This window comes from Saimiri boliviensis, chromosome 2 (genome assembly GCF_048565385.1).
Source record: "Saimiri boliviensis isolate mSaiBol1 chromosome 2, mSaiBol1.pri, whole genome shotgun sequence".
Taxonomy (NCBI): domain Eukaryota; kingdom Metazoa; phylum Chordata; class Mammalia; order Primates; family Cebidae; genus Saimiri; species Saimiri boliviensis.
The window spans coordinates 121,235,991-121,256,404 of NC_133450.1; the positions used below are offsets into that span (position 1 = coordinate 121,235,991).

The 20,414-nt window shown below is 38.7% G+C and overlaps 1 protein-coding gene across 4 annotated transcripts in view; it reads right to left on the minus strand.

Moving 5' to 3' along the window:
• The window catches only part of SLC12A6 (solute carrier family 12 member 6), a 101,676-nt gene that overhangs the window by 6,019 nt on the left and 75,243 nt on the right, over window positions 1-20,414 (minus strand). For 3 of the 4 annotated variants that reach the window (XM_010346266.3, XM_003935765.4, XM_003935764.4), the window contains 17 exons: window positions 19,633-19,763; window positions 18,710-18,951; window positions 15,859-16,073; window positions 14,602-14,760; window positions 14,334-14,432; window positions 14,021-14,078; window positions 9,517-9,691; window positions 9,111-9,229; window positions 7,829-7,927; window positions 5,852-5,971; window positions 4,981-5,085; window positions 4,412-4,580; window positions 2,884-3,079; window positions 2,141-2,310; window positions 1,450-1,581; window positions 743-850; window positions 351-535 (listed from right to left, as the gene is read on the minus strand). In XM_010346266.3, coding sequence (XP_010344568.1) covers window positions 351-535; window positions 743-850; window positions 1,450-1,581; window positions 2,141-2,310; window positions 2,884-3,079; window positions 4,412-4,580; window positions 4,981-5,085; window positions 5,852-5,971; window positions 7,829-7,927; window positions 9,111-9,229; window positions 9,517-9,691; window positions 14,021-14,078; window positions 14,334-14,432; window positions 14,602-14,760; window positions 15,859-16,073; window positions 18,710-18,951; window positions 19,633-19,763 — 2,482 coding nt within the window. Of the gene's footprint in view, window positions 1-350; window positions 536-742; window positions 851-1,420; window positions 1,582-2,140; window positions 2,311-2,883; window positions 3,080-4,411; window positions 4,581-4,980; window positions 5,086-5,851; window positions 5,972-7,828; window positions 7,928-9,110; window positions 9,230-9,516; window positions 9,692-14,020; window positions 14,079-14,333; window positions 14,433-14,601; window positions 14,761-15,858; window positions 16,074-18,709; window positions 18,952-19,632; window positions 19,764-20,414 lie in introns of those variants that run through there. The other variant, XR_012516420.1, reaches the window with a different exon arrangement.

Genomic DNA, 20,414 nt, shown 5'->3' on the forward strand with positions numbered 1-20,414 from the left:
GACCTCAAGTGATCTGCCCACCTCTGCCTCCCAGAATGCTAGGATTATAGGCATAAGCCACTGCTCCTGGCCTAAAATGATTTCTTTATTATATTAATATCTGGGTTTTCTCATTCTCTGCTTATTTTATACTAAGAACACAGTATGGAGTTGAACTTTGTGGATAGAGAGGATGGTTAGCTTGCATACACTGTTCATTGGGAGCCAGTACTAACAGACAAACAATAATAAGGTGGCCAGATTCGGGGTGAAAGGAACAGACTCTATCCTGTGTATCCAGGCAAAGTCACATTTGTGCCACTGATTAGGTTATTATCTTTTATGACACACTTGGGAGTGGGAAAACTTACGGACGCATGTTAAGCAGGTCCTGGAATCCTTCCATTGACTTGGCTTTTTGCCCCCGGGATGCCATGTACTTGTCTTTTGTCCAAGTCATGTGTACCTTCTCCTGATAGGTTTCTGTCTCTTCATCCTCATCAGAGCCAATGCTGGTCAATCGTAGCATTGAGTTTCGATCTTTCACCAACTGTGCCTGAGGAAGGTCCAACACAAGTTATTCTACCAAATTTTTCTCTCATGCTTCATCTTCAGTTATTTTGAAGTAATAATGGGGTTATAGTGGAATAACTGACAGAATGAGAAGGAAAGAATTTGTCATCCTGTGAAAACAATATAGTATCATCCCTTTCAGTGACAGACTTTAGAGAGCCAGGATTGGATTGATGCAGTAAGGTCTCACCTCTCTGTCTCGCTCTGTTTTGGATAGCCGCATGTGCCGGAGCATCTGGGACCTCTGCTCCATCATCAAAGTGCGCTCGTAAGTATAAGCTGATATGTCACTGTCATGCTGCCATAGACATCACACAAAGGGGGCAAAAAGCACAAAGGAGAAAGAAGGATGAACCACACATTTTTATTTCTAGTCACTAAATTAAACCAGGGAAAGCCTCACAATAATTAACCTAAGTTTCATCCCTATTTTGTTTAGTCATTGAGCTAGATAATGTTTTTGTGACTGTTGATAAAATCCAGAGGCCCTGAGAATCTTTTTCATGATCTAACCAATACACGTGTTGCCTTGAAACACAAAACACAAACTCTAGTCATTTTAATACTGTTCGATTTTTTTAAAAGCCATGTGTGATTTTAAGCTGAATATATGAATTAAAATTTCATAGGACTATATTAAGTAGATGAGAATCTGGCAGAAATATCAGGGCTGTGTCATAAACAAGAATGCAAAACCAAAAAGCAACATCAAACATGCATCACATATACATCCTACTTAGGTCAACAAATTAGGGTGGGTTTTTTTTTTTTTTTTTGGCACTAGGAGATTAATCCACATTTAGAGCTGAATAATTTCCCAAACCAGAAAAGATTCAAGGAAGACAGGGAGAGGAATGGGGGAATGAACCTCTTGTATCTCAAACTCAGCTTTCTCACCATCTCCACCACTTCTACCTCCGCCTCAATGCGCAAGTGATACAGGAAGGTGGCTAGGTCCTTCTTCATTTGGATACTGTTGTCTTCTAGTTGGGCTACTGTGAAGATCCGTATGCTGCACTTTCGCCACACCTTAGAGAAAGACATATGTATATGGAAAATTAGAGCAAGGAGGCAAAAAAAGTTACTTCCTAAGAGACACTGTGGTCTAGAAGAACCTTGCTATATATAGTATGAAGGTATTTGTTCCTAGCTTCCTACTTGCTATGTTATTGTATTAGGGCAAAAGATTGACTAAACACATTTAATACAGTTTTAAGGAGTCCTTAATTTCATAACAAGAAAACACTGGCAAAAGAAAAGACGGCTCATGATACATTAACAGGGTGCTTTACTCAGATAGTACATTGATGACAACATGCAGACTACAATATTTACTATTTTAAATTTCAATTTAGTCTTACCACAGAATGGGCATGTATATGTGTGCAATATACACACAACAGGCAGGTTTCAAATAGTAAGACAATGATTTCTCTTAAGGTTGAAATTAGAATCATTGGAGAGCCCAGAATAACTTCCAGCTCTTCTGATTCTAAGCCCCAACACATATAATCAAAGGAAGAATCTGTCTAGTGAAACAGGACAAAAGGGAGAAAGACTTTTGTGGAAAAAAAGGTGTCTAAAATACCTTGTGCTGTTTCAGTAGGAATGGTAGTAGCATGAGCATCCCCCCATCATGCACAATCCACCACACATCAATGTTGCCTTCAGAAAATTGTTCCACATTGCTGGGAAAGAAGGAGATGTTTTTAGCCACCAGCAGTGCGAGATGGGCAGCAGTTGTCACTCGAACTGTGCCTAGGGAGAAAAAAGAATAAGCAGAGAAGACTCCTTAGGCTTGTGTTGCTTCTGATCACATCAGGAAAGCAAGCAAATGCTCTTTTTATACTTATTTGAGCAAGGGGTCCTATCTACTTAGTAGGTTATATCTCATTAAGTAACAAAAATCATTGTAAAAAGTCTGAGTAGCTAACAGAATTAGACTGAGAACCATAATTTGTGTTACTAGGTATATTCTGATTACTACGTTTCTAAGGGGGGATATGTGAATTTGGGAGATTTATGATGCTGAAGAACAATCCTTCCAATTCCTGTGAGGACATCAATATGGAAAATCACATATGAAAAAATGGCAATTTTGGAGATAATTTCTAGCACAAGACCTGACAGAAATAAGTAATTCATGAACATAGTGTGAAGCTGAAGGGGATGGGCAGAATCTGGGTATTTCTACTGGTAGTGTTTTGGGTTGCCATATAAGACTACGCTTCAGCCATGGAATAGCATCTATTTTAGGAGGCTAGGGTGACAAAGATTTAACTATATCCCCTTGACTTAGGCCCTTAGGTTTGTATGAGAAATGGTTGGTACCAATAAAAGTCTTCCAAGCACGAGCATCTTCGCTTTGACGCCAGCCATTAGGCCAGCCCATCACCACCGTGTTGTGCTTCATGCCCCCAAGGCCACATGACTGGATGAGGTGGGAAATGCCCTCTCTCAGTTTGGCGGCCACCACCAGTTGGCAGAATCCTTTTACCTTCTCTGCCTCCATTAGGTGCTTTATGGTCTGAAAGAGACACAGGAGCACAACACTAAACTGCTTCACTCTGGACCTTTTAACCCATTATTCCTTCTCCATATTATATCCCCAACCTGTTTCCAAAGTCTGCATAAAACTGTATCACCTACAGAAAAGTCCAAAAAGTTAAAATTATCCCAAAGGAGTTTCATGATCTTTTGTCTTTTTCACTTTCTAAGTGCTGACTACATATTTTTACCTCTGTAGCTGGTTGTCTACATGCAGTTTCTGTGCTTTTCCTTTTCCTGCTTTTTTTCCTTTATACCATACCAAAAAACTGGGAACAGGGTTCTCTACAAACTGACTATTCAACATTCTCAATTGACCAGGGTGATTCACTAGTGTGAACACGATCTTCTTCCTGCCTCAGCCCCAGTCATGCCCTGACTCATCTTACCAGAAATTCAATATGATGATTCAGTTTCACTTTAGAATTTTTTCAGGTATGTTTTCTTTTTTGCTTCTCCCATTCTCATATGCTTTTTGACATTTTAATGGTGATTATTTATGACACTTGTAGTTGCATTACCATTCCTGTATTTAGTCAAGCCAATTTGGAGATATCATCTCATTTACTCTTACGCCACCCTCTTGGTGGGAAAAGGAAGGGAATAATGGTGTGGAAAATGGAATGATTTTCACAAAGGCACAGATTAAATTAGTGATATGACTAAGAACTAGGCTATCCTGATTTTCAATCCTGTGTACCTTTTATTAATTTTTAGCATTATTCTGGACTAATGTTTCCTCAGCATTTCTAGTGTTTAGGATTTCATGAGCATTCCAAAATGAATGCCACTGAACACAATGGCATTTCAAAAACAATAGGATTAGTTCTATCATATATAGTAAGTATGAGAGTGAAAACAACTTCCTTGTTAAAGAACTTTAGTGTTCAGAACAGCTAACCAGAAGTAGCAAAGGAATCTTACTCATGATACTGCATAGATTAGTAAAGAGGAAGAAAATTTGGTCAGTACTCCTTGTTGTCACAAGATTGAGAGGAATCCTCTCCAAAATTCAAGGAATCAATTTATTTACATGACTCTTCTCAGTGCTGAGATTAATGCTTGGAGTGTATTTAAAAATAATGTTTAGACTTAATAATCTTATAATCTAGTAATGTTTTAAATGGGAAGAAAGAATAACTATTTTCTGGCTCATCTTTATTATTTGGGAGAAAGTGTCTGAAGGTCAGCACTAAGTGAGAGACCTCCTAGATCACTCAGGAACAAGATTCAAGTAGAAGTTTGAGGTTTTACTACTTAGCATCACAAAGCTGTAAACTGAGTTCCGATACCTCCAAAGGCTGACTCTTACCTGCTCAGCAGCTAAAGCTTCACCATAGTTCTCTAGGAAGTTCCCCACGATGACAGAGCCCACAATAGTGAGACCTTTTCCTGCTTTGAGCTGTGAGGCAAAGGTGAGGAGGCGAGGATGCTTGACATGTAAGTCTTCATCTAGTTTCAGTAATACAAGCAACTGAGGCCTGTGAAGAGGTTGGTGGGGGTTGGAGGGGAGGAGAAAACATTTTGGGTTTGGGGAAAAGAATGAAAGACTCCACCCTTTAATTCAGGAGATCTGTATAAAACAGGTAACTTGACAGAAGGAAGAGATCACAGGAAATGACAGGATGAGAGTATTATTTTGAATGTTCCCAGTACTATCTCAAGTTCATCAGTCTTCAAGGAAGAATAATAAATTGTAGAAATCTTGATCATAAATGACATGAAGAAAAGGGAATAAAAAATTAAGGATTTAGAATAGTTCGAAACAGGTCCATTATACCAATTTCTTGAGCCACAAGGTTTTCTTATCCTGTAACCAACAAAGCACATATTTTTGTGTGTTAACTATGTGCCAAATACCGCTAGTGTTGATTTCTTTACCTCCAGTTTTTAGTGTGTGGAGGTCCTTCCTCCAACCGGAGCAAAGCAAACCGGGCTGCACTGAGGGACAGCCCACGGATACCATCACCCCATTCTTTCTCAGCTCTGTGAGAAAAAGAAAAGAGCAGAGACAAATTTAAACTATAGTAAGCATAATTTTAAATAATAACCTTTTTTTTCTGAATTTAAAAATCACATATGTACAAGGTAGAAGATTAAAACCCAGATTAATGATAAAATGTTCTTTACTAACATAATGAACCTGCTGTAGGCAGATCAACAAACAGCACCCTGCACCAAGAGACTGCATGGCATAAATAGTTCAGAATAAAGCCTGAAGGGGTCACTCATTCAGTCCTTCTATGTAATTCTTTAAAAGCAATAATGTAAAACAGCAATTTAGATTAGAAAATTATAACGGACCTGGAATTTAAGTTACTTTGAAAATAATGCAGAGAAAGGAAAGTTCAGTGTAATCTGCTGAATATTATTTAGTCCTCATTTTTGAAAGTTGTAAGTCTTAGTAGTCACAAAGTTGTTCAGAACTAATTTCTTTTTCATTTCAGAGACAATCCCTTGACTGAAAAGATGAGCAAAAATATTTATATTTGTGTTGTACTTTGTTTAGTATGAATCATTATTTGAATATGTCCTTTGTTATTTTCCATTGATCCATTCATACTTTCTCATTGGATTTCTGTTGTGATCAAAGTTTGCATCAGTAAGATGGTTAGAGAATTAGGGGTACAAAATATAGTTATGAACAAAATGAAATTACCTGAGTCCTTAATGTATTTTCACTGAGCTGGCTCTAATTAAACTAGCTAGTCTTGCTACTTTTAGCTGTGATCAAGATTAAATCCACACTCACCCTTGGTACTCAATGTACTTGTAGATCATACCAGCTATTACCATGGCTACAATGGCATAATACCAGGAAGAAATGAACATCAGAGCCAGACAGATACTCATTCCCATGAAAGAAAGGGCCCTAAAAAATTAAAAACAAAACAAATACCAAAAAGTATTTTTTTAAAGTAGCTGAAAAAGAAGCCTACGTTAGAGGTGCTTCTCCAATTATCTCTAGTGAGGGATTATTAAAAACTTTGAAACTATTATAAATAGAACTTTTATAAAATGCAATAAAAATGAATTCTTAATTATCACATGCCTGGATGCTGTAGCAATGTCAAACTGACACAAAAGTTTCTAAATGCTTATTCTCAGTTCTATAGTTGTCTTATTATGAAACAGTCAGTAGATGGGCACTAAACTCCAAACTGTACTTTGCATTAGATGTTTCCAACTGCTGGAAAAACATAAATAACAGAACACTATGAAAGTCATCTGTAGTTCTGAGGACAATTAATACTTACGTGGCAAAGCAGGAATGGACACACAGTCAGAAATGTTAATAACTCTAGGATCTTTTAAAAAATTTTCATGTAAATATTTCCAAAATTTTATAAATATTTATTAGCATAACTGCAGAACTCACTGAGAAAAATTTGCATTTTTGGACTGTACATAAGAGAAACCTGGCAGACAATAAAGAATTACTTGTTTTGATCACACAAATTAGGTAGACAACTACATTTACTGAAGGTTTTCTGTGTACAGAACGAATTTCCTAGCTCTATAATGAATTTTAAAGAATGAACAGGAGATTAATCTGGAGAAAACTAGGATGTAATGAAAATATAAGGTAAAGAGAAAGAGGAAAAATAGAAGCAGGATAGCAATGAAAAGAGTTCATAAAGAATTTTTTTTTTTTTTGAGATGGAGTTATACTCTTGTTACCCAGGCTGGAGTGCAATGGCACAATCCCGGCTCACCACAACCTCCACCTCTTGGGTTCAAGCGATGGTTCAAGTGATTCTCCTGCCTCAGCTTTCCGAGTAGCTGGGATTAGGAATGCGCCACCATGCCCGACTAATTTTCTATTTTTAGTAGAGACAAGGTTTCTCCATGTTGGTCAGGCTGGTCTCGAACTCCCGATCTAAGGTGATCTCCCCGCCTTGGCCTCCCAAAGTGCTGGGATTACAGGTGTGAACCACTGCACCCGGCCGCATAAAGAACTTTTAACTAAAGTTAAAGCAACAAAGGGCATTAGAGGCATTAAAAATCAGTAGAAGATTTAAATTTTTGCCCAGTAAAGGTTACATCACTGCCCACCACTGGTAAGTGAAGTCAGAAAGGGAACAAGGAGAAAGTCAGTAAAGAAGAATGTAGCAACAGGTACATAAAGGACATAATTAATGAGCACTTAGCTATGAGAGGAAAGAGATGGGATGACAGCCAAAATCTTTCATGATGACCCCTTCAGGACTGCGGAGACTTAACTACAATAGCAACAGTAGCAACAGTTAGTTGAGAGCAGAGCTTTACTATGTACCAAACACTATGATAAGTACTTTAGATTTATTAGTTCCATTTTACAAATGAATAAAATTAAATTTTACATGGTTATGTGCTTTGCTGAAGGGTACAAAGGTAGGACATAGTAGAGCTGAGATTGGAACTTAGATCATCTGACTCCGTAGCCCTAAGGGACAAACAGGCAAATAAATATGCAAGAGAAGGCTGTTTTAACCTAAAAATTATAGCAGGCTGGAAATAACTATTCTGTGCTTTTGCTCTATTCTTATTGGGTGTTACAAGTTATTATGAAGTGATACAGGAAAATAGGACGAGGGGTGAGGATTCAGTTAAGAATTCAAAGTTGAAATAGTATAAAATGGCTGACAAAGAAAAAAATTTTATCAAGAAGCCAGATTCTCCTAGTTTTCTAGTTCAAAGATGGGTTCTCTTCAAATGTGAGTAAAAAGAAGAGAAGAAGCAGACTTACCAATGGTAGTAGCGGAATCGGGGTCTCCAGTTGGGTGTTCGAAGTAATGTTTGCAAGGCACATGCCAAGTTTACAAAGAGGTAACACATGAGAAAAAACCTGAAGAACAAAGAAAGACGAATGATTATTACTGTTAAGATGATTCTTTTGAGGGTTAAGTAACTGGAGACCTTTGCTGTACTGAAGCCTGTTTCTAGACAACTAACCCCTGATTAAATAGGAAGCAGAGAAACTTAAACCTCTCCCCACAAACCTGCTGATCCTTCTCTGCTCTCTCAATGACACGACCACTCTTTACCCAGTCGTTCTTAGGATAATCCAGGTTTCATCTTCCTTACCCTTGTTCCAAATTCACTTACCAAGTCCTACGGATTCTACTTAAAAATCTCTAAGCTGCTTCTCTTCCTTTTCATCTCTACTACTAATCACCTTAGCTGAGGCTCTCATATCTTCTTTCCAGTTAGCATTCCCAGCTCAATTCTAGCCTCCTTTAAATCCATCTTTTATACCAGACTGATCATCCTAAAGCATTATCATTTTGTTCTCAAAGATTACCCACTACTTCCAGGTCCTCTGTGATCTGGTCTACCTACTTCTCTATTCTGCTATTTCCTCAATATGCACCCTCCCCTCTAGCCAAACTACTTCCAGTTCTCCGGATGTGCTACCTTATATCATTCCTTAATTCCTTTAGACACATTCTCTGCCTGGAATGGCTGTCATACCTTCTTTTCTTAGCAAATAACCAGTCATTCTTCAAGATACAAGTATCACTTCCTCCATGAAATCTTTCTTGCATTTCTGTCTGTTTAGATGTCTTGCTTTGCTGTTCCTGTGGTACTCAGTGTTCACCTTCAGCATGGCACTCATCACACTATATATGGATCATTGGTTTCCTTATCCATTATCAGTGCCATAAGACTGTCTTATCCATTTTTGTATTCCCAGAATACCATATTACACAGTACCAGGTAAGTAGTAAGCCATCAGTAAGCCACAGGTGAATAAATAAAAAAACTAACAGTGGTCATAAAAGCTACAACCAATTGATAATGAATTAGAAATGAAGCCAAAGAACTTCTCAAGTTAAATAGGTAGGCAAAAACCTAATAACTTATAAAAGTTAGTGCTACTTGAAGGTTCTCAGAAATGATTTTTATTTAAGTGAAGTTACATCTGTCTTTAGCCCACTCTTGTCACTACCGTTACATGAGTAATGGAAATAAACATGAATTATTTATTATTTAAACAAGAAAAATTGAAGAGAATCACTGGTTCTTACATGGAAAGAATTGGGGCCACAAGATCCAGGGAGGCAATAAGTATTCCAAGCTCTGCAATGGCAGCAGTTAGAAGTAAAGCCCAGGTAGGTTCCCCATTGGCTTTGCTGTGGCCAAAAACCTGTGCACAGAAGGGAAATATCAGGCATAGGAGTACTAAGTCAATGCTGTCTGATTCCTCCAGCCTACAGTTTCAGACATCTGGAAGACAACAGTGTTACAACTGTGGTATCTTTTAAACAGCATTACAGACTCACATGTAAACTTACGCTTGCAATTTAGAGGGTCTTGTGCTAAAAACCCATGTCTCTACATTTATGATCTAGTAATTTCTAAGCCCATGAAGACCACACTGTTTCTCATTAAAGCTGGGAAAAAAAGAAGAGGGCATTAAAAAAGGTAACTTACCCTCAGAAACGGTATGATGTTATCCTTAGCAATAGCTTGTAGCAGCCTTGGTGCACCTGTGAGGCTCTGAAGTCCGGCCCCACACGTTGAAAAGAAGGAGCCAATAACAATCACCCACGGGGATGGCCAAGATAAGGTGCCCACCACCAAATTACCTTTCACAGCATCCCCAAACCTGGGAAGGAAATAGAAGTGGGGAAATTTAATCTGGAAATAACTTTAGACTGAAATACTAGAGAGACATTTACCCCCCTTTTTTTTTTCTCTTTCTGTCTCACTCTATCACTCAGGCTGGAGTGCAGTGGCGCAATCTAGGCTCACTCCAAAGTCCGCCTCCAAGTTCAAGTGATTCTCCTGCCTCAACTTCCCGAACATCTGAGATCACAGGTGTGCACCACCACACCCAGCTAATTTTTGTATTTTCAGTAGAGACAGGGTTTCACCATGTTGCCCACGCTGGTCTCAAATTCTTGATCTCAAGTGATTTACCTGCCTTGGTCACCCAAAGTGCTGGGAATACAGGGGTGAGACACGGCGTCTGGCCCACTCATTTTTTTTTTCCCATTTATAAGTTTTAGAGAATCAAAAATGAGACAAATAATATTATGAAATATAAAGATAGCCAGATTTGATCAAAAGGCACTACTGACCTGTATTAGGAAAAAATACATTTGGGCTAGAAAATAAGCTAAGCTTCAGGTATAACTTTCCCCTTCAGGATATCAAAAATATATGCTTTTTAGAAAAATTGAGATCTCACTGAACCTATAATTTTCCCCTTCAGGGTATCAAAATATATAACCTTCTCCTTCAGGGTATCAAAAATATCTGCTTTTTAGAAAAATTGAGATTTCACTGCACCTATAATTCTGTATTCTTAAAACATAAGCATTTTTCTATGTCATAAAAAGCTATGAATAAAAATTTGTAGTGATTTGAATAACAGTATTCAAGTCTTATGGCACATGCACACGTCACACCAGTCTTATGTATTAAAATAAAAATATTAAGATCACTGCTTTTTTTTTTTTTTGAGATGGGGTTTCACCATGTTCGTCAGGCTGGTCTTGAACTCCCGACCTCAGGTGATCCACCTGTCTTGGCCTCCCAAAGTGCTGAGATTACAAGCATGAGCCACCATGCACAGCCTGATCACTGCTAATTTGATGGGTGAAAGATGGCATCAGTTTAATTACTTAACAACTTTTAGTAAGCACACAAAAAGTAATGTGCAAAAAACAACAAATGTACATCTGAAGATTTCCACAAAGCAAACACCTATGCTCCATGCTCAAGAAACAGAACATTGCCAGCACCCAAAATTCTCTCTTATGCCCATTCCCAATGATAAGCTCTTTCTTCCTCTCCACTATTTACTCTCCTGACCCTTTTTTTTTTTGAGACAGGGTCTTGCTTTGTCACTGAGGCTGGATGGTAGTGCTGTGATTATGGCTCACTGTAGCCTTGACCTCCTGGGCTCAACTGATCTTTCTGTCTCAGCCTCCCCAGTAGTTGCACTACAGGCATATGCCAACAGGCCCAGCTAATTTTTTACTTTCTGTAGTGACAAGGTCTTGCTATGTTGCCTAGGTTGGTCTGGAACTCCTGACCTCAAGCACTTTTCTAGCCTTAGCCTCCCAAAGTGCTGGGATTACAGGCATGAGCCACCATACCCAGCCTGCTGACTTTGAACACTATGTAGTTTTGCCATTTTAAAACTTTATATAAATGATATACAGTACATACTTTTATGTTTGGTTTTGTTCACTTAGCATTGCTTGTGAATTTTTTGGGGGGGTATATATTGCTATGACTTACTTTCACCTCCATATGGTTTACTATTTCATGAATATATAATTTAATCATTCTACTAGTGATGGACGTTTTTATTATTTCCAGGTTTTGGCTATTAGTAATAATACTTATGAAGGGAAAATGAAGCGGTCAAAACAAAAACAAAAACAAAAACAAAAAAACACTACTGTGAAAAATCTTGTTAATTATTCTTGATGCATAATGTGCAAGCATTTCTATTAGATATACGTGGATGTTCTTCTTTAGGAGATAATAACCAATAGTTTTCCAAAATGATACTCTAATTTACAGTCACAATAATAATTTTTATATTATCGTGTAACTTACCAAAGCTCCATGAATTTCCTATTACAAGGGTATAGTAATATACTATACTACATACATACATATATACACCCACACATATATACTGTATTACATACATATATATACACTGTGCTCTTCATTTTTGTCAACAATATTTATATTGCATCTATTAGGCTTTGAGTCCTCAAAGAGCTCAATGTGTAGAGTGATATGAAAACAAGTAGCTGCAATATAGCATCATAAATACCATAAAATAGTATATTCTAATAGAGTGGCTGAACAAAGGGAGGAGTGTTTACCTCTGTTTGGGTGAGTATGGGAAAGCTTTACAGGAGAGAAGACCCTTAGCCTAGTCTCTTAGAGGATGAATATGAGCTAGCTAAGTGGGAGTAACCTATTCTAAACAAAGGAAACAACAAAGACAAATGTTTATACAAGTGGAGATATAACAAGACATATTAAACTCTAAGTTAGGGAATTTATGAGGGAATGGCAGGAGATAAGAGGTAGAGAGGGCCAGATCACAGTGACAGATTTTTTTATTTTTTGAATCAGAGTCTTGCTATGTCACCAGGCTGGAGTGCAGTGGCGTGACCTCGGCTCACTGCAACCTCTGCCTCCTGGGTTCAAGCAATTCTCCTGCCTCAGCCTCCTGAGTAGCTGGGACTACAGGCATGCACTACCACGCCCAGCTAATTTTTGTATTTTTAATAGAGACAAGATTTCAGCATGTTGGCTAGGATGGTCTCAAGCTTTTGATCTCATGATATGCCTGCCTCAGCCTCCCAAAGTGCTGGAATTATAGGTGTGAGCCACCACACCCAGCCAGTGATGGATTTTAAGAGGCACTGGCAGGTGCCGCAGCAGGGAGGTTTTCATGTTCAATTTTGTGTTTTAGAAAAGCCATTCTGGCGGCAGTGTGGAGGAAGGATTAGAGGGTAGAACTAAAAGGGAGATTATTACAATAACATAGGCAAAAATTCTGAAGGCCTGTACAAAGTGAGTGACGTGGACAAAGAATAGGAGACAGATCCGTGTAGTGTGGGAAATTTTAAAAAAAGAATAGGGGAAAGGGCTGAGGATGGTGGGTTATGTCTCTAAGCCTAGCACTTTGGTAGGCTAAGGTGGGAGGACTACTTGAGCCCCGGAGTTTCAGACCAGCCTGGACTAAATAGTGAGGCACCATCTTTACAAAACAAACAAACAAACAAACAAACAAACAAAAAAACTAGCTAGGTGTGGTCCCAGCTACTTGGGAAGCTGAAAAGGGAGGACCGACTGCTTGATGCCAGGAGTTTGAAGCTCTAGGGAGCTATGATTGCACCACTGCACTCTAGCCTGGGCAACAGGGCAAGACCTTGTCTCTAAATAAATAAGTAGAAAAGAAGAGAAAAGAACAGAAGATGAAGAAAGTTAAATTTCAGGCTTTGATTTAGAATGCCAAACACAATTAGATACTTATCTTTCATAGAGGAGATGCTAGAGACGCAATTTTTTTTTTTTTTTTTGAGACAGAGTTTTGCTCTTGTTACCCAGGTTGGAGTGCAATGGCGCGATCTTGGCTCACCGCAACCTCTGCCTCCTGGGTTCAAGCAATTCTCCTGCCTCAGCCTCCCGAGTAGCTGGGATTACAGGCACGCGCTACCATGCCCAGCTAATTTTTGTATTTTTAGTAGAGACAGGGTTTCACCATGTTGACCAGAATGGTCTCGATCTCTTGACCTTGTGATCCACCCGCCTCAGCCTCCCAAAGTGCGGGATTACAGGCGTGAGCCACCGCGCCCGGCGACACCTGAAATTTTTTTTACTTGCTCTGCTTACTTTTGGTCTCGTTTCTGAACAGTTCTTTATGTACAGGTAAGTCATTTTTCAGACAAATTCACTGCTTTTTTGAAGAACTATAACTGTCTTACATATTTCCTAGAAAATACTGGCCCCTTTGGGAACTACATACATATATTTTCTTATTGTTAGTCATAAATCATAACTCAGGTTGGGTTATTTTTTTGAGAAAGCATCTCACTTTGTCACCTACACTGGAGTGCAATGGTGTGATCTTAGGTCACTATAGTTTTGTCTTCCCAGGCTTAAGTGATCCTCCCACCTGAGCCCCGCAAGTAGTGGAGACTGCTGGTGCACACCACCACACCTGGCTAATTTCTGTGCTTTTGGTAGAGACAGGGTTTTGCCATGTTGCTCAGGCTGGTCTTAAACTTCTGAGCTCAAGCAATCCACCCGCCTTGGCCTCCCAAAGTGCTGGGATTATAGGCAGGGGCCACAGTGCCTGGCTGTGTTGAGTTTGTAACTGTCTTGGAGCTATGTGGCACGATCAGAAGTCATGGCAGACAGAAACAGAATTGTTACAAAGAGATTAATTACTCACTTGTCTCTGAGAACAACCCCTTCAATACATGCACCAAAAAGGACAACATTGCTTAAATCTACCATATTGAGAGTCAAGGAAACTACTCTAAAATGAGATAGAAAGTAGACACTCAGAGTATTTCTTCTATCAGTAAAATGAGTTGCTAAATACTCCTATAAATTCTTTTTTGAATTTTCTTTATGAGGTGGACAGATTATCTGGCAAGAAATGAAGTGACAGGAAGGAGGTATCTTTGTTACCAGGATAAAAATACTGACCATCTAGTTACGTTCCTATGACTAAGACTCAGACCAGATCCATAAAAGGATACAGACAAAGGAGGTGGTCAGGATGGCAAGGATAGTACCAATGGGAATAGACTTCTGAGCATCTTTCAGATCTCCAGATCTGTTTGATCCAGCCATGATACCTTTAGAGATAAGGAGAAAAAATGAAGTTAACTTCTTGGATACTTTGATATTGATACTGATAGCAAAGACTAGAAGCAAATCTAGGAACCATGAGAATTCTGCTCCCCTGAGAAAAATCACTTCCTGGGTCTGACAGCTTCTAAATCAGACAACAGCTCATGTGCTTACCTGTAACAGAAGGAAAGAAGATTCCCACCAGAAGCGTGAAGGAGGTGGTGATGTCAACAAGAACATATTCATGGTTTAAGCTGCCTAAGACATCAGAAGATTTGGCTGAAGGCTTTTCAATGATCTCTCCCTTGGGCAGGTAATTACTCCAAAGATTCTCTACAGTGGGAAAAATGGGAATTTAAGCAGCAGCAGTATGGAAAGAAGATAATTAGATAATTTTCTACCCAAACAACTCAAAATCAGATTCCTCATTTATACAGTTTCTAAAGGTGTGTCTGCTTCTACGTGAGCACATGTACACGAACATACTGTACAATAAAACACATATAAATAAAAATATAGTGCTCTTTCTTATCTAGTTTAAATATAATTTGACAAAATGATTTGGTACATATAAATGCAGTTTAACTTTACTAATGCAAACCAGTAAAAGTTAAACAGACTAAAACTAAATGCTCCACAAATCCCATTAATATTTATTAAGCATCAATGCCGTTTCTATCACCTTAATGTAAACTTACTTTTGTGCAAAGAATTTCTAGACCAAACATTTATGATAGAAGTCACTTAGCCAGGCACGGTGGCTCAAGCCTGTAATCCCAGCACTTTGGGAGGCCGAGGCAGGTGGATCACGAGGTCAAGAGATCGAGACCATCCTGGTCAACATGGTGAAACCCCGTCTCTACTAAAAATACAAAAAATTAGCTGGGCATCATGGCGCATGCCTGTAATCCCAGCTACTCAGGAGGCTGAGGCAGTAGAATTGCCTGAACCCAGGTGGCAGAGGTCGCAGTGAGCCGAGATAGCGCCATTGCACTCCAGCCTGGGTAACAAGAGTGAAACTCCATCTCAAAAAAAAAAAGAAGTCACTTAAGGAATGTTTCAGGAATTTAGCTAAGGAAGATATATGTGGGTGTGGACATTCAAACAGTTCTGTCAGTGTAGGAAGAGCACTGGCAATTTTACAAGAATACACAGAATATTTTATCCTAAGGTTAGAAAGTGATTTGCTCAACTCTGCTCTGAAATGGAAGTGAATGTTAGCAGATACCACTCTGTAAAGGAGTCCGAAATAAGGACAGCTTTACTAATGGAAAAACAGAAATATGTTGAATTAAGAGCTGTGTGGCATGCTTAAGAAGGCAAGTAGCACCATGGCAGTTAATCTTTATGGACAGTAGAAGAATCTAAGATGACAAAGCCTATTTTCCTCAGAAAACAGTAAAAACCTTGTCCAATAACTCCCTAACTTACCTGTAATGATACCACTAGCCAACCCAGGAATGCCCTGGATTGAAGTGACATTATTGTGAACAAAGTATTCATCACAGGTGGCATTGAAAAACTGACTCGAGTTACAAAAGAATCTCCATAACTTTGACGGGACTGTCATGTTGTTAATTTCCTTGGTCTTAGAACAAACGTCAATGTGTCTTGATGAAAGGGTGCGGTTACCCAGCATGCAGACCCTAAGTGAAAAGAAATAGGGAGAGAGATCAAGTAAGGAAAAAAAATACATAAAAAAAAAAAAAGTAAACAGGTTAGTAAAGAAAGGAAACAAGAACCTCATCTCCAAGAGCTTCTACTATCAAGGGTAGGAAAGAAACTAATGTTTATTTATTTATAATTTATTTTAGCACTGCGAGTGATAACTTACATTTTCTGCCAATTTAATCCTTACAGCAATATCACGATGTATTAGAATTCCTATGTTGTAGATGAAGTTATTGAAGTTCAGGAAGTTAGGGAGTTAATTGAAGGTTAGGGAAATACAGTTCTCTGTCCAAGGTCATAACTGGCAGGTGGCAGTAACAGAACTCAAACTGAAGAACTGTCTGAAGACATTATGCTGATTCATCTTCCAAAATTTTTGGCTAAAATTGTTAGGTCTACAAGAATACTGAAGTCCTTTTGTTGTTCTTATAAAGAAAAAAGCACTCCTATTTTTTTGGCCTAGAAAAGCCTGACATTAATAAAAACACCTTGAAAATGTTATGCTAAAGGTCGAAACTTCTGGCTACTGTTGCAAGGAAAACAGCTTGGCCAGAATTAAAAGGCAAATTCCTCGATGGCCTAACAGAAAACTGTTTTTGAACTTATGCCTAGACCCAGTGGGAGTGAGGGTAACTATAACACAAATATCAACTACTGGTTTTATTTTTTTCTTTAACCCAGAGACACAAATATAAACAAAGGAATAATACATTCATAGTTAAAATACCTCTCAGATTCAACACTTTTAAAATTTGCAAAATGATTGCATACATTATTATGAACCATGTATCTATTACTCAGCTTCAACAACTCTCAACATTTCCCAGCCTTGTTTCATGTATTCTTCTAGATCTGTCTTGTTTTGCTGGAATAGCTCAAAGAATGCCACGCAATTATGACTGTGTACTGATCAAAGAAGAGGAGAAGCCTCAAAGGTTAACTTGAGGCAAAATGTAATTTCCCAAGTTGAGATACAGCCAGACTGTCAACTTTAGAACTTTTATGACTCTAAAAAGGACCTTCAGCTATATTACAGTCCCTAGATAAGCAGATTAAAAGTTTAAGATGGAATCTACTTCTGCCATCATATAGCATGGCATAAAAGACATAATGAATGGGGAGTCATAAAATCACAGTTCACCTTCTTGCTCTGCCATTTATTAACTTTGAGGTAAGTCATTAAGCCTCACTGGACCTTTCTTTTTATCTTGAAAAATCTTTTTTTCTGTAATCTGGTTAAATCAACATAGGACCAATGAGTTTGATACTCAGATAAGCCAGATGACTTTTCAAGATAATCCTGTAACAAGACTACAAATAACACTCAGTGCCAGCTAGTCCCTATGCCACTAGTCAAAGGGAAAAGTGGGCCTATGAGTCACAGATCTGCATAAATCCATTACTACTTCAAAAAACATACTTTAAGGTATTTGTACTACAGAGTTGAAGGGGGAAGTGGATGATAAGAGAGTACTTAATGGGTACAAAATACATTATTTGGGCAATAGATAAAAGCCCTGACTTAGGCTGGGTGCAGTGGCTTACACCTGTAATCCCAGCACTTTGAGAGGCTGAGGTGGGCAGATCACTTGAGTTCAGGAGTCCCACACCAGACTGGCCAACATGGTGAAACCCTATCTCTACTAAAAATTCAAAAATTAGCCAGACACAGTGGCCTGTGCCTGTGGTCCCAGCTACTCAGGAGGCTGAAACTGGAGAATCACTTGAACCCGAGAGGTAGAGGTTGCCCACACAGTGCCACTGCACACTCCAGCATTAGCGACAGAACAAGACTGTCTCAAAAAAAAAGGCCAGGCTCAGGTGATGGTGGATCACCTGAGGTCAGGAGTTCGAAACCAGCCAGACTAACATGGCGAAATCCTGTCTCTACAAAGAAAGAAAAAATTGTTGGGTGTCGTGGCATATGCCTATAATCTCAGCTACTTGGGAGGCTGAGGTGGGAAAACTGCTTGAACCCAGAAGGCAGAGGTTGCAGAAAGCTGGGATCATGCCACCGCACTCCAGCCTGAGCAACAGAGTGAGACTCTATCTCAAAAATAAATGAATAAAAAATAAAAGCCCTGACTTCACCACTATACAATATGTACATCTAACAAAACTACACTTGTACCCTCATAAATATATACAAATTTTTTAAAAAGTTGAAAAAAGGCAGTTGTATTAGAGTTAATATTACATACATATGGAGACATATGCAAATTATTAATATTTCCTTTTATTTTATTAAATATTTTTTTCCTTTGATTCACTTGATTTTTCATTCGTAAAAGAAATCCAACATTTAAATACCAATAGTTCAAAATATGTATAATAAAAAAGATTATGTACAATTATCAGGGAGAAAAACACCTAATATCTGTACCTAAATTATTGTTATAGCTACTAGTTCTACGTAAGAAATTAGAGGATGAACAGGACATAGTTTGCTGGGAGGCTTCCTGCCTAGACAAGGAAGGAAGTCTAACTGGGCTTATCCAAAAGGGAAAATCTCAGAGAGACTCCATAAAATTCTGACTTGGAATTATCATACCACCAGATATTTTCCATTACTACCCAATAAGGGTGGCTAGGCAGAGAGACAGACACGTACGGGAAGTGTGGAGGGGCAAAGGAAGACTTGATGGCTCCAGCATAGATGGCCAAGATAGACACAATGACACAGGCCAGGAAAAGTGAGGCAAACTTGTTCACGTAGCGTACGCCGATAAATACCACTAATACCATAAGGACCAAGAAAGCTGTGCCATAGACACGCATGTTATTTAGCATGGCTGCTGCTTCCTTGAGTGCATCATCACTGCGAAAGATGGCAGCCCGGGGAACGATATATACCTGTTAGGTTAAAAAAAGTACAAAATTAGGTTACTCCAAAAGAAGTAAGTAAAAAGGCTGTAGTTGTTTGCATCTACTTTTGCAAAAGAAAGCAAAGCTAAGACAGAAAATGACTAGAGAATTAGCCTAGTTTCTAATAGGATCTGAAATGCCTAAAGAAATGAGATGTCATGGATATATATATATATATTTTTTGGTCTACATACTGTTCTGAATAGCTGCATTTCCTGATAGAAAGAAAGGGATAAACTAATAATTTTATTCTTAAGGTTACATAAAATAAATATAATAATCATCTTTAACTGATTCTGCTGTCACTACTTTAAATAGTAAACAGTATGTCTCAGTGAATAGAGATATGAGAAATATTTTATTTCATAGGGAAGAAGATATCAAAAAAGATAAACTTTATTTTACTTTTTCCCCATTGGTGCAAGTCTTGCCTCCAAAGCGTGACCCTCTTGGATGAGGTGGCAGAGTGGTGGCAATCAGGTAGAGAAGGAATAGGCAAAGGGAATTTCAATCTTTTCACCTCATATTCACAGTAAGAAGCCAACTCAGGTGGGCAGTCAATCACCTGATTTATTCCTATAGCCAATCTCTCAGAAGCTTTCATATCAAAGAATAAACCCAGATCAATATTTCTGCTACATTATACATCACAATGAAGTCATTACTTACCAGAAAGATTTCAATGGCACCAAGAATGTACATGGCTGCTGCAAATGTGGTACCAAGATAAAAACAGAGGCCAACAGCCCCACCAAATTCCGGGCCCAGGGCCCGGGAAATCATAAAGTATGAGCCCCCAGCTAAAAGACAAAATAGAAGGTGAATAGGAGAAAGAGTGTGTATTAGTAAGAGGAATGTGATCAAGTCATAAATAAGAATAAAAATATACAGGAAGGCTAAATGTTTCAGGCTTCCACAAACCCTGAATGTGATAAAAAAAGACTTGCTTGTGGGAAGTAAAAGATGAAAGGGTTATTGTGGGATATACTGCATATCTAATGTAATGAGCCATATGAAGTAATACAGTTTGCCAGCATTACTTCGAAATAAATTAGAGAATATTTACGACGACTTCAGATAGCCCAATAAAATATATTCTGGCCGGGTGTGGAGGCTCACACCTCTAATCACAGCACTTTGGGAGGATGAAGTGAGAGGCCTGCTTGAGGCCAGGAGTTTGAGACCAGACTGGGCAACACAGTGAGAAGTTATCTCTGCAAAAAATTAAACAAACCGAAACAAAGACCAGGCACAGTGGCTCATGCCTGTAATCCCAGCACTTTGGAGGCCAACACAGGCAGATCACCTGAGGTCAGGAGTTTTAGACAGCCTAATCAACATGGAGAAAACCCTGTCTCTACTAAAAATACAAAATTAACCAAGCATTTTTGCAGGCTCCTGTAATTCCAGCTACTCAGGAGGCTGAGGCAGGAGAACTGCTTGAACCCAGG